Below are 27414 nucleotides of genomic sequence, written 5' to 3'. Positions count from 1 at the left end.
CAAATGTCATGTTTACTTATGTACAACATGATGTCTTAAAATATGTATGCTGTGGCATGTGTGGGCCATGATGCTTATTTCATAGCTGTTGGATGTGGCAGCATATGGCAGAAGGATCATGCGGCAGTTCTGGGTTTAATTTTTCAAGGAACCTCCATATTCCATAATGGTTGTACTGATTTTCGTTCTGCATGCCAGTGTAGGAGTCAGCACCTCCTCGTCATGCTTACGCCTTGTCTTTTTGATAGTAGCTGTTCTAAGACGAGGTAGGTCATCATTATGACTGAAACTTACATTTCTGTAATGGTGATTGATGTTGAACAATTTTGTTATGTCTGTTGACCATTTTTATGTCTTTAGTTGAGAAATGTCCATTTCTGTCTTACCCATTAAAATAATTTTTTTGCTCTTCAGTTGTTTGAATTCCTTATAGGCTCACTTTTTATACTAAATCAAATCAAATGTATGGTTTTCAAATATTTTCATCCATCCTGTTGGTTGTCTCTTTATTCAGTTCATTGCTTCTTTGTTATATAGAAGATTTTACTTGAATATAATCACATCTGTGCATTTTTAATTTTGTTGCCTATGCTTTTAAGAGCATAATAAAAAATAATAGCTTGGATCAGCATCACAAAGTTTTTCAGGTCTTAGATTTAAGTTTTTATTGCACTTTGAACTATTTTTGTGTAAGTTGTGAGATACGGGTCTGATTTCATTATTCTGCCTTTGGAGATTTAGTTTTCTACCTCATTTTTGAAGAGACTGCATTTTTTGATCAGTTGGCATAAATGTGTGGATTTATTTCTGGGTGGTCCATTCTGTTTCGTTGACTTTGGTGTCTGTTTTTTATGTTAACACTGCTGTTGTGATTACAATAACTTTGTGGTATGTTTTGGAGCCAGACATTATTAATGCTTTCTGTGTTTGAGCAAGAGTGCCTTGCCTACTTGACATTTTGTTTGATGAGTGTATGAATATCTTAGGATTTTCTTTCTTCTTTTTCTTAAACTTCTGAGAAGATGGTTGTTAGAATTTTGAGAGAAATTGCTTTGGATCTGTTTTGTTTCAGAGAGAATGAATAATTTAACAAAACTAATTGTACCAATCCACGAATATGGGATATAATTCCTCTATATTTTACTATATTCAATTGGTTTAACTTATGTTCCACACTTTCTAGGGTACAGATTATTTACCCTGTTCTTTAAATTTACTCTTAAGTTTTTGTTGTTGCTGTTGTTGTTACCAGTTAGAAACGTGCTTTTCTTGATGGCTTTCTCAGGTAGTTTCTTGCTATTGTATAGAAATGATAATAGGGCCTGGTGTAATAGCCCAGTGGCTAAACTCCTCACCTTGCATGCCCTGTGATCCCATATGGGTGCTGATTTGTGTCCTTGTTGCTCCACTACCAGTCCAGCTCCCTGCTTGTGGCCTGGAAAAGCAGTCGAGGACAGCCCAAATCCTGGAACCTTGCACCCACATGGTAGACCTGGAAGAAGCTACTGGCTCCTGGTTTCAGATTGGCTTGACTCTGACCATTAGAGCCACTTAGGAAGTAAACCAGCAGATGAAAGATCTTTCTCTCTGTCTCCCTTTCTCTGTAAATCTGACTTTCCAATAATAATATAAAAAAAAGGAAGTGAAAATGATACTTGTATGTTTATTTTGCTTCTTGCTACTTTACTGAATCATGTCCTCTGCAAACAATGACAGTTTGATTTACCTCTTTTGTGTTTGGGATGTGCTGTCTTTTTGTTGTTGTTGCCTAACTGCTCTAGTAGGACTTCCAGAACGATAATAAACAGCAGCAGTGAGAGTAGGCCTTCTTGGCTTGTTTCTTATAGAAAAACAAATGCTTCTTTTTTCCATTGTGTAGTATGATATCAGTGGTGAGTTGGCATATATGGACTTTGGTTGTATTCTTAACTTCCTGTGATCTTTATACTTTCATATGTTTGAAAATTATTAGCAAATATACTTTAGTTTCAACCCAAACATTCTAACATTTCCTATAAGGGAAGCTTAATAGCTTAAAACTCTCATAATTTTGTCTTAGGAAGTGTTGTTTTGTTTTGTTTTGTTTTGTTTTGTTTTTCTCACTTCTGAAGGACCACCTTACCTGAATTGTATCACCACACTCTCTCTTTACCTTTATGGTTTCTGCTGAGAAATCCACTTACAGTCTTACAATGATTTTCTTGTGTGTAATATACTGCTTATCTCTTGTAGCTTTTGCAATGTATACTTCTTTGAGTTTTGAGAATTTGGTTTTAATATGTCTTGATCATTTTTAATACTTAGGTGTTTGTAAAAATTTGTTTACTGGTGCTTTATTTTATTCCGGGGTGTCATTTTAACGTTTGCACATTTGAAGAAGTAGGGCAACTCTGCGACTATTTCCGAAGTAACTGCGGCAGGGAAAGACATTCACCAGTCAACTTATCCAGTGTTTCTTGGTGGGCTTCTCCTTGGTGGGCTGATCCTTAGCCAGACTAGCTAGTACCTGGGTCAACAGCTCTGTAGCTTGGACACCTGGGTCTACATGGGCCTGTGTCTGGCCTGGGTCTAAGGGTTTAGGTCAGGAGGTAAGGTCATGGGGCTGTAGAGGGTGCTAGCGTGCTGAGGTTCAGAGATGAGGCTTATGTGACTGCCATGCAAGACTTGGAACATTTGTAAGTTCTCTCTCTCTCTCTTTCAACGTAGTTTTATTTGTTTGAAAGGCAGAGTTACAGAGAGGGAGTGAAGGAGAGAGAGAAAGAGCGAGAGAGAGATCGATTTCCTAATGTTAGTTCACTCATCCAATGGCCTCAATAGCTGGAGCTGAGTAGGACCAGAGCCAGGACCTTCTTCTGGGTCTTTCATGTAGATGTCGATGCATTTGGGTCCTGCTTTTTCAGGCACGGTAGCACAGATCTAGGTTGGAATCAGAGTAGCTGGGATTCGAATTGGTCCAAATGAATGCTGAAAGAGATGGAATAGCCAGGCCTTGTACTGATAGTACTGTAAGTGGCAGCTTTATCCACTGTACCACGGTGTGGTCTCCATTTATAACTCTGGCCTGGCACTGGTATAGGGCTCATGCTTGCTCCTTAAGGGGCCAGGCCAGCCTGTTACTTGGATAAACCTATCCCCTGAGACTGCAGACTTGGGCCTTGACCTGAGCACGTGTTGGCTAGCATGCTGCTCTCGGGCCACGAGAGCTTGGGTTCAGTAGGATAGAACTGGAGCCTGAATCTTAAGCCCGGTTTTGTTGAGGTAAATCATGTCTCTGCCAATTAGATTTTGTAAGGCCTTAGCCAGTTTGCTAAATCTTTCCATACCTATCTCCTGAATATGTGTGTAGTAATGTTAGTGATTGCTATGGAACAAGAGCTTGATGATAGCAGTTAACCTGGAAGAATAGGCAAAAAAAAGTACCACGTGTTTTCATGGCAAGCATAATTTCTATATACAGTCTAAATTTACTTGGAATGTTTAATGAGGTCAGGCTTTTTGGTGGAAATAATAGGAAAAATATGTCCTCACATCCATTCCTTAGTGCTACCAATGGATTAATATACTTGTGAAATTAGATTTAGTGTATTATTAATGAATTCTGGTTATCAATTTCATCTTTTGGACTAAATTATATAAGGAAATGAACTGTTTTAAAATTCACTTTTTCTCTAAAAGTAATTCTAACCATTTAAATAGTTTATAATTTGAATCAGTATTATTCACTTTCATTGTTCTTCAGTTATCCTAATCTTAAGAGACATAAATTGTCACATTCCCCTTTCTCAAATCAACCCTGCTGCCTTTAATACACTGTCATTTTTTTAAATGAAAGACATTCATGTAATAACTGCAATTAAAAAATGGTCCTTATCAGTATTTTTCAAATCCTTATTTCCATGTATTTGAACTGTAGATTTTCAGTAAGTCTAAGGGTGGAACTTATGACATGCATTTCTGACTCCCAGGTGGTGCTGTTACTAGTCTAGGGACCACAGTTAACATAGCCTGGGACTTTAAGGTGATGGGTTTTCATACCGTTTTTGAGAGAGAGAAGAAACTTGAAAAAATCTATAATCTATCTGAAACACATGTGTCTTCCTGTTTTAGGATGAGGACAAACTGAAGAGAACATCAGTGTACTGAAAGTAGTAATAGTGATAGAGTCACAGGATGTTCAGCTTCTACTGGAGTCTCTGCTTTCTACGGTCCCAGGGCTTTTCACGCCGCACTTATGTGTGTCCTGGGGGCTACCTGGGGAGGCCTATACAAGGATCCTGAAATCCCTGGAATGTACTATGTTATAATTATTTCTTCAGATGATTTAAGATATTATTAAATTATAGGAACTTTACCAATTAAGGGCTTAGTGCTGTTTGTACATGTGCACTAAGGGAAAATGAATAACATGAAAGTTCTGTCAGAATTTCAGAAATTTTGCTGCCTGTTGTTTTGACAAATTTCTTCCTAGACTATAAGGATACCTGTCTTAGTTTTTTATTGCAACAGCTAACACCTAGGATAAGCCATTTATGAGGGAAAGAAGGTTTATTTTGCCTCACAATTTTAAAGGTTCAGAAGATTGGGTGGACCCTATTGATTTTAGTGTCTACTGCATGAGACATCTGGAAGAAGCTCCTGGCTCTCAGCTCCAGCCATTGTGACAACTTGGGGGAGTGAACCAAAAGATGGGAATCTTTCTGTCTCTCCTTCTCTCTGTAAATCAGCTTTTCCAATAAAAATAAAGAAATAAATAAAAATAGTTGCAGAGCTATATTGGATAGTAATGGTAAGCGTAGGTGTCCTTCTCTGCTTCTGGATCTTCCTGGGAATGTTTCCTGCTTTTCCTTATTCAGTGTGATGCTGGCTGTGAATTTGTCACATATTAGCTTGATTATGTTGAGATATGTTCCTTCTCTTCCCAGCTTGTTGAATGTTTTAATCATCAGAGGATGCTATATTTTATCAAATTCTTCTCTGCAACTGTTGAGATAATCTTGTGGTTTTTATTCATTACTTTGTTAATGTGATGTATCACCTTCGTTGATATGCATGTGTTGACTCATCCTTGTATAACTGGAATAAATCCAGGGATTTATTGGTACAAGTAGATGGTCTTTTTGAAGCATTGTTTGATTTGATTAGGAAGTATCTTGTTGAGGAGTTTTGCGATAATGCTCATCAGGGATATTGGGCTATCATCTGTTTTATGGTTTTCTCGGTTTTTTTTTTTTGTATTGAGGTTATGCTGGTCTCTTAGAAAGAGTTTTGAAGGATTCCCTCCCATTTAATTGTTTTGCATAGTTTGAGAAGAATTGTTATTTGTTCTTTAAAAGTTTGGTAAAATTCAGCAGCATTGAAGTCATCTGGTCTTTGGCTTTTCTTTTTTGGAAGGGTCTTTATTACTAATTCAATCTCATTCTTCGGTCTTTTATGCTTTCTATATCTTCAGCCTCAATTTTGGAGCATTATATGAGTCCAGAATTTCAGACATTTATTCTAGACTTTCCAATTTGTTGGAATATAGTTGTTTGCAATAATTCCTAATGATTCCTTTTATTTCAGTAGCATCAATTATAATAACTTCCTTTGTTTCATTTCTGATGTTATTATTATGGGTTCCCCCCCCCCTTTTTTTTTTGGTTAGTGGGCCAGTGATGTGTCAATTTTGTTTCTTTTTTCAGCAAACCAGTTATTCGTTTAGTGGATTATTTTTATTTCTTGATTTCCAATCTGTTTAATTCTCTTCTAATTTTTTATTATTTCCATCCTCCTACATCAAGCTCAGAAGCTTCTGTGTGGTAAATAAAATAACAAAGTAAAGCAGCATCCAGCTAGGGTGAAGTACAAATGGCCAACAGATGCATGGAACAACGCTCAGGCTCTCTTGCTTTCAGAGAAGTGCAAATAAAAACCATAATGAGTTTTCACCTTACCCCAGTTAGAATGGCTGTCATCCAAAAATCAATAAATAATAAATTCTGGCAAAAGTATGAAGAGAAAGGTACCCTAGTACACGGTGGGAAGGCGAAGTACAACCATTATGGGGACAGTATGGCCATTGCCCAGAAACCCGAAAATAGATTCACTCTATGACCCAGCCATCCCACCCTGGGAATTTATCCAAACAAAATGAAATCAGCACATGATAAGAGTTACTGGTACATCCTTGTTTATTGCAGTTCAATTCACAGTAGCTAAGATATGGAAAACTCAGGTGTTTCTCAGTTGATGAATGGATAAAGAAAATATGGGGGTGTCAGCCCCTGTATGGGTTCACGTATTGTGAGTAAAGTCTTGCTGGTGCCAGGTGTTGGTGGATATTTTGGGGAGGGGCTTAACTCCCATCCTATTTTTCTACTATTATATAGGTAGACTTATTATTGTTAATTTCATATTTTGAGTCACAGAAATTTTAAGTTTTCATGAAGTCTGATGTATCTAGTTTTTAATTTATTGCTGTGCTTTTGGAGTTATATTCAAGGAATTATTACCAAATCCAGTGTCATGAAGTGTTCCCACTATATTTTTTAATGAGATTTTTGTAGTTTTAGGTTTAGGTCTTTGATCTATTTGTGCTACTTTTTGTATAAAGTGAAAAATAGTGTTTCACCTGTTGCTTATTTGTGGAACTGACAGTGCAATAACATTCACTTATGCAGCATCATTTGCTGAGAACTATCTTGGCACCCTTACTGAAAAAATCATATGTGCAAACAAGTGAGGGTGTATTTCTGGGCTTTCTGTTCTCTTCTGTTGATCTTTGTACTATGTTTTTGCCAGTTCAAACTTTTTGGATTATTGTAGTTTTATAATCAATTTTGAAGTAGCGATTCTGAGACCTGCTAATTTGTTCTTCATTTTAAGGATTGTTTGGTTTGGGGACAATTTGTGAGTTTTTAGATTGGAATTTTCTGTTTCATAAAATACGTTTGGGAGTTTCATTTGTGTGTTAGATCAATTGTTAGATCTATAGATTGCTTTGTGTGCTACCAACATTGTAATAATGGTAAGTCTTCCAAGCCATGAAGTGGTTTGTTTACATCGTCTTTAATTTCTTCAAGTTATATCTCGTAGTTTTCAGTGTTCATATATTTTACTTGTTTAAGGGCATTCTTAAGTTATTTTTTTAAGTATAGTTTCAGTTAAGTTATTAATTTCCTTCTAAGATTGTTCATTGTTAATACATAGAAAGTCAAATGTTTTTGTGTGTTGATTTGTGTCCTGCAACTTTACTGAATTCATTTATTAATTTTAATAGGTGTTGGAGGGATACAAGTTTTAATATTGATTCAGCCTGCTTTTCTTCTATTGCGTTTGATTTTGATGTCCTATCTGCGAAACTACTGCTAAATCCAAGGTCATGTTGATTTACTGCTATGTTTTCTTGTAAGAGTTTAATAGGTTTTACTCTCATTAGGTCTTTGAACCCTGAATTACTTTTTAAAAGAATGTCATAGTTTTTGCTTTCATTAGGTCTTTGAATTCTCTGAGTTAATTTTTTACATTGTGGAAGTAATGGTTTAACTTTATTGTTTTTCATATAAATATCCAAATTCTCATAGCACAAATTACTCTTTCTCCATTGAATGGCTTGTGTCTGTTACTGAAGATAATTTGTTAAAGGATATATGGAGAGGTGGAAAAGAGACAAAATGGAATGCTCAGAAAAATCCATTTTAGTTGAGTGTTTGTGGAAACCAAGGATCCAAGTCAGGCACTAGGAACTATTTAGATTTCCTTGGTATGAGGGAGAGGTTGAAGCATTTTAATTGTCTTCTGGACTTCGCAGTCACCTAGCAATGGGATGCGAACCTTGCTCTGACATCAGATGCTGGGATTAAAAGTGGTAGGTTAACCTGCTGTGCCACTATGCCAATCCCATAAAGCTTGTTTTCTAAAACTGGGTGCTCAGATGTTAGATACATCACCTTGTGTATTCTTGTTAAATTGGTTCTTTGATCATTATTTAATGACCAGCTTTGTCTCTTTTTTTGTTTTAATCTTTAAGTCTATTTTAGCTCATATCTGTGGTTATTCCTGCTCAATTTGCCTTTCTATTTTCATGGATAACTTTTCCCCCTGTTTTGACTTTGAGTTTGTGTCTTTCCCAGTGATATGAGCTTTTGCATTGGTAACATTTCATTAAATCTCATTAAATCTTACTATAGTGTGTGTGTGTGTGTGTGTGTGTGTGTGTGTGTGTGTGTGTGTGTGTGTGTAATGTGTATGTATCCAGATTGAGGGCATTTTTGGCTACAGTGTCATTTAATAGGTTTTTCTGCGTCTTTGCTTTTCTCCTTTCCCTCTAGAGTACCTATTATACAAATGTTAGTTTTTTTCTTTTTCCTTCCTTTCTTTTGGGGGTGGCTGACTGGGAGATTTCAGAAGACCTGTCTTTAAGTTTAGGTACTTATCTTAATGTTGATCTAGTCTGCTATTGAGTCTTTTAACTTATTGGACATTATTTGAAATTGACCTGTTCATCTCTGTGATTTCTATCTGGTTCTTTTTCTTAAGAGCCTCTCTCTCTTTCTCCTCTCTGCTGAATTTTGTATTCATAATATCTATTGATTTCCTAATTTTGTTTTTAATTCTCTGCCTGTATCTCTGAGTATCCTTACAATCATTCTTTTGATTTTTTAAAATTTTCAGAATTTGTGAATACCATTGTGTTGTTCCAAAGGATTTATGCATGTATTTGAAAGAGAGTAAGGGTAGAAAAGGTAGTCCATCTGCTGGCTCACTCCCTCAGAAGGTCACAATAGCCAAGCTTGGGCCTGGCTGAAACCCAGAGCCAGGGGCTTCTTCTGGCTCTCCCTGCCCCTGCCCCAACGGTGGCAGGGTTCCTAAAACTTGAGCCATCTCCTACTACTTTTCCTAGGTCATTAGTAGGAGCCGTATAGGAAGTGGAGCGGCCAGGATAGAACCAGGGTATGCCACAATGCCAGCCCCCATCTCTTGGCTTTTGAAGAGTGGTTTTCATGGATTGAAAGCCTTTTTCTGAAACTGTCTGTTAGTTTCCTCTGTTTTTCTTCTATTTGGTTGCTGTAGTGTAATCTCTATAAATCCACTTTTGCTGTAGTGGATAGTATAGAGTGCATATGGGTTCCATGGGGTTTCTTGGATCTCTGATATGTAGTCCCCTAGCCTCTGTGTGTCCAAGGGGCAAAAACTGCAAGACTAGGAATAGGTGAGATACACTGACCACTTGCCTTTTCAAAGGCTGGAAGCCTTGTGAGGAGCTGTTATGTTTTCAGTGTGTAGACTCTATGTCACTGTCTGTGTTAGTGCTGAAAGATGTAAGACCTGTATTGGTGCTGAGATGGGTAGGGTATGTAGACCCCTTGCCTGTTGCTGTGGGAGAAACTGGAGTATCAGAACCAGCTAGCATTAGGCTGTTGGGACACAGAGATCCATTCACCATTTGAGAACCTGCAACTATACCTACTTTGGTACTAAGATAGGTAGGTCACACAGAGCTTTGCCTCTGGCTTTGCAACAGCTTGATGCCACCAGACCAGTTGGCACCAGGAGAACCCTGGTTACTCTCCGAGAGCTTGATGTAGCAAGATTCATTCTGGGGCTGGGATGGGCAGGATATATAAATTACTTTATTCGTTCTGAGGCCCTGCTGCTTGGACAGTGGGAGTATGCATTCTTGACTTCCAACCATCTGAGTGTCACAGGGCTAGTGTTACTGGCAGGATGGGCAGGGTGCCCAAATCTTCAGCCTTTGCCTTTGTGTCGGCCAGAAGCCAGAGAAGCAGTGGTAGAACTGTAAGCAGCATGAGTGCAAACAGTCCTTAACTCTAGAGAATGTGCACAGTTCCCAGCAGCAGCCGGCAGACCAGGGTGGGGTTACAGGAACCCTGACTGCCAAGTCTTACTTTGTGTAGTCCCTTGTTGTGTAGTGTGTGATTTAGGGTGCTAGGGTCACAGTTGCTGCATCAGATATAGTTGGATTTGTGAGACTGCAGGTGTTTTGTTGCTTTGTATTTTTGTTTTGTTTTTTGTTTTGTTTGTTTTGCTTGTAAAAGAAATACAAGGTTAAGTTCTTGAAAGCTTCTGGCCATAATTTTCTCAACCAGTTGACATGTAACTTTGTTTTATGAGTGTTTCAGTTTAGTATAATTTGTTGATTCATTAACACTAAGCTCATAGGCAACAGTTATATAATGTATGCCTGAATAAAGCTAATCTTACATATTGTTTTGTAAGAAACATTATAAACTTCTTTTGCTTAAAGACCCCTGCCACCATGTGAGACACCAAGATGCAGTTCCAAAGGTGAGAAAAAGGCTACACATTTATTTTCGTGTTCCACCATCCCTTTTCTTCATGTTGCTCTCCATTTACCAACATTTCCAGTCTAGAAATATCAGTGATTTCATGGCCATTACTGCGATTCCTAAAATGTACCTGTTAGCCACATTGGCCCATGTTTTGGTATGCAAAGGAATGCCTGACTCCAACTAATAGAACTGAATACAATTTTCAGTGGGAAATGATTTTAAGTTAACTTTTTATTTAAGTTGTTGGGATGTTCCTATGTACTGTGTACAATTTACTGCTGTTGATATGTTGGCTTGGTTTTCTGATGGTTTAGCTAAGTGAAAAGCTGAAGGTGTCCACTGGGTGGCAGCCACCTTCCAGCTTCAAGTACTGCTCTGGAGGGCTGAATTGAAACCATTGTGTTTGCTTTAGAGGAGGGATTGAAGCATCTCATTCTGTGTGTTAAATCTGGTTGTAGCTTGTGTTTCTGCTACTCTTGAACTTGGAATGATTTTTTTTAATTAAGGCTTTTGGCATATGTGGCATATATATGAGACACTATGAGATTTGTAAAGCCTGAAATATTTACTATATACCCTTTTCAGAATAAATTTGCCAACTCCTATCTTTGAAAGTACTCTTAAAGATTAAGTATGTTATGTTTTTCATGAATGTTGAGCTGTTTTCCATGACTTCAACTTGAAGAGGAATACCAGATTACAGAAACTGCTCTCTATGGAGCTGAAGGCTGGGAAGACAAATCCCACCTGACTCCTGGAAGGCCCGAGTCACTCATCTTAATGGCTGGTGCCTGGCTTGTTTCTGGGGAGACCGAATGGAATCAAGTTGCTGATTAAGTTGTCTAGCTCAGATCACTACCTCAGCCACCTGGCTCCATCAGGGTACCTGGATTGGCAACTTACCCACCATCACAGAATTTTCCCCCTTCCATTCCATCCTCCACACCCCCAAAAGACTGTGTTTTCAGTGAGAAACCATTGCTACTCCAAAATTTATTACAGGTCTGAAAAAGTTGGTCCATCATTCTCATGGCATCTTCCACTCTGTCTTGGGACTAAGATGTTCATACTTGTTGACTTTTGTTGGTTTATTATACTCTGTCAAGTTGACCATATCATCACTATGACTCTTTTCAAATAATTATTTATTTTGAGAGGCAGAGAGAAATAACCTGTCGTGGACTGATTTACTCTTTGTATGCCACAACAGCCAGGTCAGAGACAGGTTCCTGGAACTGCATCTTGGTGTCTCACATGGTGGCAGGGGTTCAAGCACTTGGGCTGTTTTCTTCTCAATACTAGGTGAGTTATCAGGAAGTTGAATCAGAGGTGAACCAAATGGAACCTGAACTGGCACTGTGATTTGAGATGCTGACATTGAACTATAGCCTAACCCATTGTCATACAATGCTTTTAAAACTAATGAGTCATCTTTTTGATCTGAACTATTTACAGTCTGCTGATGGTATGCCTGTCACTGTGATCTTACTGGTCAGAGTATTTAGTCAAAACTCTATATTTCATACTCCCCAAAGTCATCTGATACTGATTGGCCTCCTAAAATGTTACCTCAGACAGGTTTCTCACTCCCTCTGCTGTACAATCTTGATAAAATGGGACTGTCCTTAGAGATTATCTCTGCTTTACTGTGTCCTTGATAGTAATCAGGACTACAGAATCAGGAGATTAAATAGATCTATTTTGAAAATTTAAGATTTTACCTTGATTGGGCCCAGCGTGGTGGCGCAGTGGTTACGGTCCTCGCCTTGCACGCCCGGGATCCCATATGGGCGCCGGTTCTAATCCCAGCAGCCCCGCTTCCCTTCCAGCTCCCTGCCTGTGGCCCGGGAAAGCAGTCGAGGACAGCCCAAAGCTTTGGGACCCTGCATCCGTGTGGGAGACCCGGAAGAGGCTCCTGGCTTTGGATTAGCATAGTATCAGCCATTGCGCTCACTTGGGGAGTGAGTCATCAGAGGGAAGATCTTCCTCTCTGTCTCTCTTCTCTGTATATCCACCTTTCCAATAAAAAATAATAAAAAATAAATCTTAAAAAAAAAAGATTTTACCTTGATCATATCTGGAAAGTGATTCTTTCCCCTAACAGAAGCCCATGCCAGTTGAATGGGTCCATCTCTGGTGACAGCTTAGGCAAAAGAGGAGAAGTAGCTAGGGAGTGAAGTCTGTTGTGGGAGTCTACAGGTTGAGTCATGGGAGCCCACATGTAGCCTGTAAATAGACATTGCATTTTTTTTAGGCTTATTTCTATTTCTGATGATGCTGATTTTCTCCTACTATCACTAAATCACCAGAGCTGAAAGTAGTGTTTCTTTCACGTTCTAGGTTTCTAGTCATTTAGATTTCTTTGCCTTACTATCATTGTGATTTTTAAAAAGAGAAGTGATTAATTTTGTTTGCTCATTTATCATATTGTTGGTCTGGATTTTAGACTGAGAGTGACAATACTTTGTAACGATATAGTATTTTATGCAGAAGCAGAAGTCTCTATGGAATGAGTTAAAAATTTTTTTTAATTCTCAGATACAGTTCTGTGCAATTATTATATATGACAGTATTTTGAAGTATATATGCACTGTGGAATGTTTAAATCTAGCTGTGGAACAAATGTGTTACTTCCAGAGTTACTATTTTTGTGGTCAGAATACTTAACATTTACTCTTCTTTTGCATATTTCAAGAGTACAATATGTTGTAGTTAACAGTAGTCATCACACAATACAATCAGTCTCATAAACTTATTCTTCCTAATTATGGTTACATGTGCTTCAGAAAACTCCAGCCATCTCCCCCACAAAGCCTCTGCTACACATCATTCCACTCTTCTGAGTTCAACCTTTTTTTTTAAGAAAAAAAAATAGAGTCCACATATGAGTGAGATAATACAGTGTGTATTTTCTGTTTCTTATTTAGCTTAATGTTCTCTAAGCTCACACATATTGGCACAGATGACAGGGTTTTGTTGATTTTAATTGTATACCATGTTTTCTTTATTCATTGACCCACTGATATTGGCAGCTTACTTCCATGCTTTGGCTGTTGTGAATAACCTGAACTAAATACAGGAGGGAAGATATGTTTTGACGTACTGAGTTCATTTTCTATGGATATGTGCCAGTACTGGGATTGCTAGATCATATGATAGCTCAAGCTTTACATTTTTGAAGAACTTCCATAATGTTTTCCAAAATGACAGTACTAGTTTACTTTCATGCCAGCAGTATATAAGGAGGTGATCACCTTCTGGGGATAGCTACATTTTATCCAGATATGTACTTCAGAGGCAGTTAGGAAGTCAGAGCAATAATCAACAGATGATTGTGGGTGATATGCGACGTATGAGTTTTTTTTTTTTTTTTTTAAAGATTTATTTTTATTGGAAAGGCAGATATACAGAGAGGAGAGACAGAGAGGAAGATCTTCCATCCGATGATTCACTCCCCAAGTGAGCGCAACGGGCCGATACTATGCCGATCCGAAGCCAGGAGCCTCTTCCGGGTCTCCCACGCGGGTGCAGGGTCCCAAAGCTTTGGGCCGTCCTCGACTGCTTTCCCAGGCCACAGGCAGGGAGCTGGAAGGGAAGCGGGGCTGCCGGGATTAGAACCGGCGCCCATATGGGATCCCGGGCGTGCAAGGCGAGGACTTAACCACTTGCGCCACCGCGCCGGGCCCGACGTATGAGTTTTGATCAAATATTCTAACCACTGTCTACTAGGATCATTGTGATATTTCGTTATTCATTGAAAAATGCCACACGGTTTTTCAGCATGTTTGTAGTTAATGACGTTAACATGAGTATGAATTAAATAATGAATAATTCAGTTAGTTGTAATTGAATTGGGTACATGTGTATTGCTGATAAGGCTCTCAGGAAAGATCAGTGGCGGATAGTGCCAAGTGCACAATTTTTAAATCCTATCATGTATAAAAGTAGATATGGTTTGGATGTTAGTTTTATATTCACATAAATATAATATAGATATAAATAACAAATATATTTTATGTAATATATAAATTATACATTTATATAAATGTATTCATATGTATATTACAGATGTGTGTTATTAGAAATAGCTGGATTTCAGTATTGGATTTAGTATAGTCAACAAAAGCTTTTCTACATAAAATATTCCTGTTGGGTAGTTAACAATCTTTTCATTAAAGTTCTCAGAATCTAATAAGTGTGGGTAATCACTACTGAACGAAGAAATAAAGTATTGTAGATAAAGTGGTAGTTTGTGAATGAATCATCCATACCATTCACCTTCATCCCTTTGTCTTCCAGTGATATCCCTACTTCCGAATTTGGTGTTTTTCATTCCCATGCTTGCTTTTATATTTTCATTATATCCAGAAAATACTATTTCACATATTTTAAACTGTATTTAGTTTGCCTTTTTTTCTTATTGACATTGTTTCTGAAATACATTCATATTGATGAAAGTTTTTACTTTTTTTAAACTGCTGAGAGATATTGCATATATCACAATTGATTTTTTACAGCTTAACAATTTTCATTATTGCAAAAAAGTGTTTTAAAGATTCATATTTATGTGCAGTGTATTTACAAACAGTGTGTTGGCAAATTGGATTGTCTTTATTTTATTTGACTTGGTAGAATCATCCCTCTGCTAAGTTTGCTATACTCACCAAAATCTATCACATTCTACTTTCTGCACCCTCACCCAGGGCAGCCCATTTCATTCACTTGTACATTGCTGTAGTTCTTGTTTCTATTTTGGTTGTATTCTGCCTTGTATATATATATTCCATTACTGCTTTCTATCATGATTAAATTTAATTTTTTATTGGTGTGTGTTGGCTCTTGTTACATTGTTTCCTATTTTTACTGATTAGGCTATTTTCTAGAGCTTGAATTTATTCTTACATTGCATTCTGTTCTTTAGGCTATTTGATTTACTTTGAATGCACTTTATTTAGACTTTTTTTTACATTATACATTGTTGATCATTGAAACTCTTTAAATGCACTCTATTCTTTCTGCATACTTTAATCCTTTTCAGAGAATGTCACAGTTTGAATTGAAAGGTTGTTTTTGAAATCTTAATTACTGATGTTATTAATTTCTCCCATCCAAATACTAACCAGGCCCGACCCTGCTTAGCTTCTGAGATCTGATGAGATCAGGCGCATTCAGGGGGATATGGCTGTAGGCTTATTACTGATGTTATTAATTTCATTAACTTCATTGATTAATTTTATTATGTAATAATTGTTATTGACTAATAATTTTATTAACTTTTTAAGTACTTTATTAAGTCCTAACAATTAACAGGCAAACTTTCTTTTTTCCCCTCAGTTTTAGATGCCTTTGTACATATATCCTTGTGTGGATATTTTTGGTGTTTCTATGCTTTTTCTTTTCTTTTTTTTCTTTCTCTCTCTCTCTATTTCTTTCTACACAATGAATGCCTCAAAGTGACTTGCTGGTTCTTATACTAAGTTGTATGTCTTTGTCCAGATGAGCACTCAAATAATGCTATATTCTTACTATTGTCTCTTTTCAAATGTATAGTTTTGTTGGATTTGTCTTGCTAACTCAAATGTATGATATGTGGTTATCTGTAGTATGAATCATATTTCTCTGATATAATACTATCATTTTTTCCCTTTCAGTTAACAACTGTTTTATGAAGAGGTGCCTCAATGAACTTTTGATATTTGATTGATATTAAACTGAACCGATAGCTTCTTTTATTTGGCAATTTATAATATTCTGTCTCTTATTTTAGTGCTGATATTGTTTTCAGATTTAGCTTGTGGAAGTCCTGTCTGTGTTGCTGACATCTGTGTTGTTTTATTAAGTCTTAACTTTTTTGACACTTCCTTGCTTTCCATGTTCATCTTGTACTTTTTCTTCTCCTGGAGATGGAATCAATGATCTCCCCAAGGAACTTACCTGTTTGTATCATGAATACTTGCCAGTACTCTCAGATCTAATGCAACACATCCAAGCTTTATTTTCAGTTTTCTCCCTTTTCAGTTTTTGTAACCTACTTCTGTTCACAGCGACTGACCTAAATCATTTTATTTATAATATTTTAATTCTTCTGAGGGATTCACCTTTGGTCCCACTCTGGGTGGATGCCCTTCTGACTCCATTTAAGGCACCCTTTTGTGATGCTGGCTTCCTCACTTTTCTTTGATTTCAAAGCTTCCTGCCAAGCTGATTCTTCGATGCAGGCCCTCTTCATCCCATCAGACTGTGGCACTTCACACTAGGCAACTCACTCATGTGCTACCTTCCTCACTTTAATCTGCTTCTGACGTGCATGGTAGGCTGTGCCTCTTTGGGGATGTCCTTTTCATAACACTTTGGCTCTGATACCCTGCACTACTATGCCCTTCTGTGACTAGGCCTTTCACGTTGTGCTTAGGTTTTGGCACACCACACTGCTCCTCCTACATTGGCTGACCTCATCCCTCTTTGACACTTCCCCTTACTCCCCAAATTATGTAAGAGTGAAATGAAGTTATTACTATCTTTCTGTATTTTTTCCAATTAAATATTAAGTGGATTTTTAAAGCTGTTCTGTGTGATCCTCTTTATTGTTGCTGCTAAATTATTGCTATCTTTATGGATCCTGACAAGTTCATTAATTAACTTGTATCTGTCTGTTTTTATTACCATAATGTAATACTGCAGGGCAGGTACTTCATAAACAAAAAGACTTATTTAGCTTGCAATTCTGGAGCTTCAAGGCTATAGTACTAGCATCATCTTGGCCCTGGTGAGGACCTTATGATGGATGGCATGTACAGGAGCACACGTGGGCGAAGCTGATCATGTTTTGAGCAGGAAGCTGGAGAGATTCATGCTCCTCAGGCTTTTATGAAAGCTCACTCTTAAGAGAACTTACTCCAGAAACTAGTCTTCCCTTCCTAGGGTGTCCTAAATGTCTTGAGGACATCCTATTAGGTGCAACCTTTCATTAGAAATCCCTTTACCTCTCACATTGCCATAATGGGATCAAGCTTCCAAAACTTGAACCCATGCAAGGAGAGAGAAATCTATCTTCATATGTTGGGTCACAAACTGTTGATTAGAGGTATGCATTTGGCATAGTTCCTGAAGATTTTAGTTAAGACACTTCACATACCGAAATGATTCCTGCCTCCAATCCACATCACAACCTCTGCTCATGCAGCTTCAGAAGCATCAGCAGGAACTCATGTTGTCAGGTTCATGCTGTTCACATAGGAGACCCGGATTGCATTCCTGATTCTAATATTGATGGTGGTCCCACTTAGGCTGTTCTGGTCATTTGAGAGGTGAACCAGTGGATGACAGCTCTATTGGTTGGCCTCTGCCTACCTCTCTTTCTGTTACTTAAATAAATAGAATAAATGAATAAATGTGTCATCAGTATATATTGACTGTATATAGACCCACGTGATGGTTAATATGAGAAAATTAATGTATAATGCTTAGTATATTAATGACTATCAATCATTGCCCAAATTCTAGACCTGAAAAATGAATATTTACAGAAGAAGTGTTATTGGGGAGTAATCTTGCCAAGAAGGCTGATCTACACATAGTTTTCAGTATGTAGTACTTTTGACTGGTCATTCTTAGTGACACTAGATAGACTGATTGTCATTTATAAAGTAATTGAGGGCAGAACTAAGATAGCTTTGAAATATAAGTATATGCTTCAGCTAGCACAAGATCTGTTTAGTAAGAGCTGTTGAAGTAAACCTGTGAAAGCAATCTAGCATCTAAAGTAATGGGAACACAGTGTTTTGGCTGGAAGGGGGAAGGGATGTTTCCTGTACAACAAAATTTAAACCAACATGTTTCTTATATTCTGTATTGGATTTTATAATATCTGTATGTTTAAATGGTGGCTTGTTATGGAAATACTGACATTTTCTTGAATAGGAACATATTGTTAAACTGAGTGGCCTAAAATCAATCAATATTGGTGTTTGGGGTAAAAAAGTGAATTTTCTTTTAAATTCCTTTTGGTCAACAATAACTTAAATATTAATAAATTAATTGTCTTTCCTTTTCCCCATCCCTGTTTAGTGAGTGATAGCTGCTTCAGGAATCTTGCAGAAGATCGCAGTGGGATAAATCTCAAAGATCTCGTACAGGATCCTTCTCTGTGAGTATTTCGTTTCAGTGCTACATGTAATCTAAAGCTTCTTTGTTGATGGCCTCAAGTTTTTTCAAAGTAAAACTTAGAATTGTTTTACAGATAGGCAGTTTATCCTTTCCTAGTGAGTTGTGGGAAGTGTAGTAAAGTCCAATAGAATAATTTTTTTAAGGAATAAAAGACTTTGAAAGAAGGCGTATTATTAATTACTAACTTTTCAAGGTATGCAGCTAGTTCCTGGTGATATCTTGCTTGTGTAGCAATAGTAGACAGGAAAGATGTAATTGCTTTGCTTTTGAAGGTAACATTTGATTTGTTCACATCAAATTTAATCTCTTGAAATATTTTTAATAATTATATTTTAGAAATATAACAGTTACTTATAATAACTACTTAGTAGAACATACTGAGTGTATTTCTGATTTTGATTCCGTTGGAAGCTCTGTATGGCACAGAAATATTGCAGAAATTTTGGGGTTTCAAATTTTAATTTTCTTTGCTGGTATATCAGCACTACTCCTAACAGCAGGTACTAGCTGAAACATTACTTTCTATTTCATTCATTCATTAAATGTGATGTATGGGAGTTCCAGTTTTTCCTTATCTCCTTTAATTCTCATCTTTAAAAATGTAATTAATGAATTAATTAATTATTTATGTTGGAAAGCCAGATATACAGAGAGGAGGAGAGACAGAGAGAAACATCTTCTGTTTGTTGACTTGCCCCACAAGTGGCCACATTGGGCAGAGGAGAGCTGACCTGAAGCCAGGAGCCTGCTTTGGGTGTCCCTTGCAGAAGCAGGGCCCCAAAGCCTTGGACCATCCTTGACTGCTCTCACAGGTCACAAGCAGGGAACTGGATGGGAAGCAAGGATGCTGGGATTAGAACCGGTGTCCATATGGGATCCCAGCACATGCAGGGTGAGGACTTTAGCCGCTAAGCTACCTTGCTGGGCCTCAATTATCATTTTTGAAAATGCATGTAGAAGCCATTCTACTAGATATTACCCAACTTCCTAATGGGTGTTATTGGTGTTTTTAATTTGAGTTTATTTTCTTTCTCATATATTCTCTTTAATAGCTTTTCTACAACTCATCTAAAGAGAAAGCAGTATTTTCTATGCTTAACCATCGTAATACTCTGGGTTATGGGAACTAAACTACATGAATTCTATTAAATAAGTTAGAAACTCTCTTCACTGTTACTATGAAGAGTATAAAGCACAATTAGATCCATAATAATTTAATAGTCATAGGAATTTAAGAAACTATTCGTTAGCCATTTTGGGTTGATTGACTTGTCCTATGTTACAATTGCTCTTGTAATGTCTCTTTTTAGATGAGTGACAGCTTGGAAAAGTAGCATACTGACTAAACAACAGCGTTAACCTGCTATTGAGATGTATTTTGATATTGTGGATCATGCGTTTGTTTAGGAACAAAGATAAAACAGGACAAAATAATTGTGTCTAATTGTAAATTTTTACGTATGAATTTATTAGCTTTTATATATATCTCTAACTTTTAACCACTTTTGGTGGTTCTGGAACATAGCCTCTTTTCCTGAGGGTACTTGTCTGCACGCCATAGGATATCTGATGGAATGATATTTTGGTCTCGGGGATCATGCCATGAAATATGAAGGAAAGACAGGATTGCTGTCTGGGAAGCAATCATCTCTAAATATAGCCCGTGCTTATCTGCTGCTGCTAAGACAGGTTGCTATGGTGAATTGAATTTCTTAAAGATGCCAGTCAGCAGAGGATAAACAGTGGTTTCTGAAGTGATTATTTTCGCTTCAGAATGAAGAGCTGTACATTCTCATACTGCATTTCCAGGAAGATTATTTGGTTAACGTATTTTTTTAGGGATTACTTGCAGAATTTCAATTTTAGAATATCTTCAAGGCCTTTAGCATTTATTTAACAAAACATGACAGCTTTTTATTGATATCCTCTGTTTCTCTGTATATAAGTTGCATTTGGCATAGAAATTCATTTTTCCACTGGTAGCACATTATTGATTTTTCATTTTGCTGGAATGCGAATGTTTTTGCTAAATCTATGACAGCTTTCAAAATTATCTCAAAATGTAAGATACTTTGAGATGACCAAATATATTATCAGTCTGTGTTTTGGTACTTGATGAGTTATATGGTTCTTAGTCTATAATGTGTATGGTATACAGTGCTATAATACATGAAGTATGGCAATCTATGTCAGAACTGTAAAAGTACAAACATTGTGCTTTTAGAAGACATTTCTTTATTTCCATCTGTTTGTAACTATTCTGTTTGATCTTTAATGGATTCATTTATTTCAGTATCTTTTAATCAGAAAACTTTAGTAGGAAATGCTTAAGTTCTTTAGTAGTTAGTTTAATAAACATAGATGCTTTAACAAGGAACATGTTATAAAAGGTGCATGATAGGGCCCGGTGCAATAGCCTTTTCAAGAAAGTCCTTGCCTTGCTTGTGCTGGGATCCCTTATGGCTGCAGGTTTGAGTCCTGACTGCTTTACTTCCATTCTGGCTCCCTGGTTGTGGCCTGGCAAAGCAGTAGAGGATGACCCAAAGCCTGGAACCTTGCACCTGTGTGGGAGACCTGGAAGAAGCTCCTGGCTCCTGGTTTCAGATTGGCTTAGCTTTGGATGTTGCAGCCACCTGGGGAGTGAATCAGTGGACAGGAAATCTTTCTGTATCTCATTTTTTTTCTGTAGATTTACCTTTCCAATAAAAATAAGTAACTATTTTTTTAAAATGTGAATAATATCCATGTGTTTTTCTTGAGACATATAGATTAACCTTCCTTGTATTTAAATTTTTATTTTTTGTTAACTTTATTATTTGATGATATAGTGTCATAGGTTCTGGGATTTCGCTTCTCACCCATTGATTTCCTCGATATCATTACAATAGTATAGTCCTTCATAAGCAGCCATAAATCCATCATTCTGCTATGTAACAGTATCCCAACATTGTGGGTATGGACAGTTCGCAGTGAGTCAAGCATCCTACTGTCAAGATATATCTAACAGTTTTATTGGGAATCCATCCTTGATTTGGAAGTAGAGGTGCACACTGCATTGTATCTTCACATCTGTTATTAATTTTAAAAGGACATCTTACTTATCTATAAATAGCATCTTATATATAGATAGTATAATGTGTAATAAGTATAAATCATATGATTAAATTAATTGAGAATAATTTTCTCCATTTGCTAATATTAGTGATCATATAATAATACAAATGCATAAGTATGATTGACTCAGGTAAATTTGTTAATTGTTCATTAGTTAAAAAGTAGGTTGAAATACTAATATGCTATTTACATTTTTCCATACTTTATTATTTTTTTTTCTTACAAAGAGGAGCTTGGGAGGCTAATGCTATGGCATGTAAGCTAAGCCGCTGCCTTTGGTGCTGGCTTCTCATGTGGGCAAGGGTTTGTGTTGCAGCTGCTCTACTTATGATCCAGATCCCTACTGATGAGCTGGGAAAGTAGCACAGATTGGCTCAAGTCCTCGGCCCCTGCACCCACATGGAAGACCTGGAAGAAGCTTCTGGCTCCTGGCTTTAGATCAGCTCAGCTCTGGCCACTATGGCCATTTGGGGATAAAGCCAGTGGAGGGAAGATCTCTCTCTGTCTCCTTCAGTCTGTAACTTTTCAAATAAAAAATCATAAAAATTTTAAAAAGAGATTTTTCAAGGGTAGGTTTTATGGTGTAGCATGTTAAACCAGTGCCTACACCACCAGTTTCCCATATCGGCACTGGTTTGAGTCCTCACCACTCCACTTCCCTTCTACAAGCCAGCTAATCTAGCTTAGAAAAGCCTTGGAAGAGGGCCTAAGTGATTGGGCCCCTCTGACCACGTGGGAGATCTGATAAAGCTCCTGGCTCTAGGTCTACACTTTCCTCTAGGTCTACACTTTGCACAGACCTGGCTATTGTAGTCCTTTGTCCTAGTCCACAGCCAGGAGCCTGAGTTTCTTCTTAGTCTCCCACATAGTGCAGGGGCCCAAGCACTTAAGTCAGCTTTCTGAGGCCATAAGCAGAAGCTGAATCAGAAATGAAGCAATCAGGACTCAAACCAGCACCCAGTAGGGTTCTGACACCGCAGGCAGAGGCTTTGTTTGCTATACAACTAGACTGGCCCCAAACAAATATATCTTTAGCCACTAGGCCATGCCGCCAGGCCCGTAAACAAATACATCTTAAAGAAGATGATCTGCAGCACCATAGATGAAGTAGGAAAAATAGAATCTGGCACAATGGCTCAGTAACTAAATCTTTGCCTTGCAAACGCCAGGATCCCATATGGGCACTCTTTGTGTCCTGGTCCCTCCACTTCCTATACAGCTCCCTGCTTGTGGCCTGGAAAAGCAGTAGAGGATGGCCCAGAGCCTTGGGATCCTGCACCCATTCAGGAAACCTGGAAGAAGCTCCTGCCTCCTGGCTTCCGGTTGGTTCAGTTCCAGCTGTTCCGGCCACTTGGAAAGTGATCCAGTGGATGGAAGATCTTTCTGTCTCTCCTCTCTGTAAATCTACCTTTCCAATAAAAGCAAATAAATATTTTTTTAAAAAAAAGTAGGAAAAACAAAGAAAGGGAAAAATTGATTATAGGGTGACAAGGAGGAGGAAGGCATGGGAAAAAAAAGATTGATTGTGAGAAAAAGCACAAACTTCATGAATATGTTGCCTTTTTTTGGCTGAAGATGAATGAGTATAGCAGTTTGAAATTAATGATTGATTAAACAAACTTTCATATCTGTAGTTGCATTATCTGCTTTATTTATTGTTTTTATGTAACAAGTTACAAACTTGTGTTTCTCCAAGGCAGGATTTGGAACACAAATGCAGTGTTTGAGTTGTATTATCTTTCCTTTATTTTTCTCCTCCTACCCCTTCTTCTTTTTAATATTGGACTTATTTATTTGAAAGAGTTACAGAGATACAGTCCTTCCATTCACTGATTCACTCCCTGGGCAACCCCAAGAGTACTGGCTGGGTCAGGCCAAAGCGTGGTGCTTGACATTTCATCCTGGTTTCCCATGTTAGTGACTGGGGTCCAAGCACTTGGGGCACCCTTTGCTGCTTTTCCAGTTGCATGAACAGGAAGCTGGAGTGGATATGGAGTATTTGAGTCTTGTACCAGTGCTTTCATGGTATACTTGCATTGCAGTTAGTGAGTTAGCCAATATTACCATGCCAGCCCCTGAGATGTTCATTTTTACCAGTACAGTCACATTGAATCAGTTTCTTTCTGTTTAGAGTTGTAAATACAAACTCAATTTGTGGTTTATCTGAAGTCAAAAAACTGAAGTGATGGGCCACCTGACAATTAGGCATTGTGCTCATTTCTCTCCCACTCTTATTTTTAAATTCATGTTTGCTGTCACATTTGTCTTTCATTTGTACTGTTAAGTTTATTAAAAATCTGATAAATACAACTAAGGACTGCTCTCCTGAGCACTGGCATTAGAATTTCAAACACCTATTTTTTTATGTGACCTGTATGAAAATGACTTATGATCATTCATTTTTTTCAGGATAAATGCTTAAGGATGAGTAGTTAACTTATGTTCATAAATACGTTCACAGAAAAAGCTTTAGTGAAAAAAATGGCAGGTAAAACCAGATGTAGGCATGGTGTATATTGATTTGCATTCCAGACTGTTGCCTTGCACTCAGAAAAGCCTTCTAAATACAGATATGTATGTGAAGCAAAAAAAAAAGAAAGTTGTAATGAAATTTATTCAGAAGGTGAAAAAGTGAACACACGATCATGAGCAGAGGTTACTCGCCGTTGAAAGATACCCATGAGGCATTGGACCTGGAGATTTCCTTAAAATAGTACAAGTGGGGGAGGAGAGAGGAATGGCACCTATGCAACACCTCCAACCTTGTTCTTCAGTGAGTGTGTCTCCCAGTTGGTGGTCTCATTTATGAAATAAGGAGTGATGCCTCTTCAGATCTGAAGTCACCTAGGAATTAGATGATGCTTTTACAAGTTCCATGAGGAGCCCAGTTTCCGTATTTTTGTATTGTTTTGTTCTTAGATCCCAGATAAAGCAAATACATCCCCGGAAAAGGTAGTGTTTTGATTGACATGTAGAAGGATAGAGTCATAGGTGGTACCGTAAAGTGACTTCTAGCTCAGCAGACCCAAACAAGATAGCCTATCCCATGTCAGATCAGTGTGTGAACGCCTTCGTGGGATTCTTGGTGGAAGACTGCTGGCTGTGGGTTGGGAAAACAAACAGATGGGCAAAGAGGTTTCCTAATTGGAAAGCTGTGTAAGTTAGCTGCCCTAATGAGCTGCTTAAGAAACACCTACTTGTAACTTAGCCAACATTAGGAAGAAAATGACAAAAGCCAGAAATTACTAATTGTTGCTTTTCTGAATGTTAGGAGTTTCATACTTGTAAAATACCATTCTTTGGAAGAACATGGAAAATTAAATTTAACTCTATCCCGCTTGGGAAATTTCCTTAAAACCAAACTGTTAAGCAGCAGTTTGAAGGATCCCAGCACTTGCTGCTTCATAGATAAAAAAAATACCCTATTTTTAATTTCTTCTTACTTAGAGAAATTCAATGCGTGCTATATTTAGAAGGAAACCTAAGTTTTTAAATTTATTTCAGTCTGTTTAGGACAGAAAGCTGATTGAATACAGTGCTTGGGTTTCTTTTTTTCTATGATCTCATGCATATCTTGTGTTTTCTAAATAGAAGCTTTTTAATTCTATAATTGGCTGTGTATGATTTGTATTTCTCAGTGTATAATAACCTCTTTAAAAGAAGAACGTGTTTGTATTTACTATGTCATTACCACGTATGACCACGTTTAATACACAGTAGATACATCAGAAATGTTCTTCAGACAGACTGGGTGACTGTGTGAATGAGTGATTTAGCCGCTAAGTGATAGAATGGGTAATGAACAGGATAAGGAGTAACAGTCTCAATGTGTAGTGGATAACCCTTGATGGTGACTGCCATTTATCTTCAGGCAGATTTATTTCAGCATTAAACACTTTGTTGCTCAATACACAACTGTGTTCTACCATGACCTGATTGCTACATTTAAGTTTTGACCCACATTGCTTCCCTTTGCAGCCCCAGCATTATGACTAGTATGTATGAGATAAAGAGAAACCTCACTCTAGGAGCGAAAGAGAGTAATCCCAGGAATCTCCATGATTTAACATAGTCACTTGCTGCTTGGAATACCCAGAGCAGATGTAACTGAGAAAGGATTCTGTGCTTTTCCAAAGTCAAGGAGAATCCCTGCAAGTATTTTCAGAGTTGAATGTATTTTCTGAACAGCTCACATTGAGAAAAACTTTCATTGGATAATTTTAGTAGAGGAAGAATTATTGTGAGTAATCCAGACTTAAATTATCTTGTTTCTTAAAAGGCAACAGCTTAAGAAATATGTTAAGAATATGGTATTTTTCTTTATCTAAATTTATCTTAACTTGCCTTCTCTTTTAATGGATGAACTGTGTAGTTAGATATAGAAAATACATGATTGCAGAGTGGGCTGAGGTGATACTTATATTTCAGTCCAACTTTCATTTAGTCATCTGGCATTGAGTGCTAGTTCTTAAGTCCAGTTAGACTGAATTATCACAATTAAGTCTTCATATTCCTTAGCTCAAATGAATGAAATGCAATTATGTTATTTTAAAATACTTAGTTTTAAACATATTTTCTTATTTAAATGAGCCATTCATTAGGGGTGCTTAAAAAGTGAATGAATATTTCCTGAGTGCATTTTATATACCATTTAATGGAAAATGATGATAAATAAAGTATGCAAAGTCCCTGCTACAAGGTTACTATTTTTGATCTGAGATACCTGTGAGAAGGAGGATATTTGAGGAAGGAAAAGACAATGCTAATAGTCCATAGAGCAGTTGTCCATCTTGATTTTAAAAATGGCTGAAATAAGACATTTTCTTATATGTAACTTTCAGGTTTAAGTATATATTTAATTTATTCAGGTAATATCTCAATCTAGGTAATCAAATTCAAAAAGGACACTGAGAATGAACTGTAGTTTGTCAGTGCTTCTCAGTGATTGAACATGGTGTTTTGGAAATAATCTGGTTGTCACAAAGTTGAGACTTAGATGAAATTTAGTTTTTCATATTACTAATTTTTGTGGTCTATCTTCCTCCCTTCTCTTCCCTTCCTTCCCATTCCCTCCCCTCCCCTCCCCTCTCCTCCCTTCTTTTTTTTCTTTTTTCCTAGCAGTTAGGGTGGTGTTACCTAGATTCTGGCTAGTAATATGATGGTTCTTTCCTGGGAATTTTTTATAAATTGTTGTATTATCTGTTGAGATATAATCACATATCATACAGTTCAACATTTAAAATTTACACTTGTTTTAGACCTTCCAGTAAAATTGTCAGTAAATATGGTAACTTCAGGCTTAATATTTTGAGGAAATGCCAAAAATATTTTCTGATGATCCTAGCCTATTTTTTCTCAGTTTTAGAAATTAATTTATTTGAAAGGCACAGTTACATACACAGAATTGTCCTTGAGAGGCTGAATGTCAACTGTGAGCTTAGAGATTATTGCTATAACTGTATATTATTTCATATACCACTATCATAAATCCCATGGGTTTTCAATTATTTAGGATTCAAAAGCTAATTGACACCTTTGTATGAAGTTGCTGAAATACTAGAATTGCTTTTTACAGATAATCCTGAATACCCCATGTTCATAGACACCAAAGCAGGCAGAGTTAAAAAGCCACTTCAATCCAGGTTGTCATACTGAATTTCAGTTCATAACTTTTAGACTAATTTGTCTCTAATAATGATTTCTTTAAATAATGCTCTGCCATAAACTATTAATTTCCCTAACAGATATTCTACTTTGGGAAAATCTGCTGATTTGGGGATGTAGGAAAAAATAAATGCAGCATGAAATAAGAGACCATAGAGAAAAATAGTATTTTCAGGTT

The 27414-nt window shown here is 37.2% G+C and overlaps 1 protein-coding gene across 12 annotated transcripts in view; it reads left to right on the top strand.

Annotated features, from left to right (window-relative positions):
- The window catches only part of GPHN (gephyrin), a 276180-nt gene that overhangs the window by 31317 nt on the left and 217449 nt on the right, over positions 1-27414 (top strand). For all 12 annotated transcript variants that reach the window (XM_040975435.1, XM_040975432.1, XM_040975433.1 and 9 more), the window contains exon 2: positions 18360-18438. In XM_040975435.1, the coding sequence (XP_040831369.1) occupies positions 18360-18438 (79 nt within the window). The remainder of the gene's footprint in view (positions 1-18359; positions 18439-27414) is intronic.

The sequence above is a fragment of the Ochotona curzoniae genome, unplaced genomic scaffold (assembly GCF_017591425.1).
Source record: "Ochotona curzoniae isolate NIBS_2020 unplaced genomic scaffold, NIBS_Ocur_1.0 contig_2688, whole genome shotgun sequence".
NCBI classification, from domain to species: domain Eukaryota; kingdom Metazoa; phylum Chordata; class Mammalia; order Lagomorpha; family Ochotonidae; genus Ochotona; species Ochotona curzoniae.
This window is presented reverse-complemented; position numbering and strand designations above follow the sequence as displayed.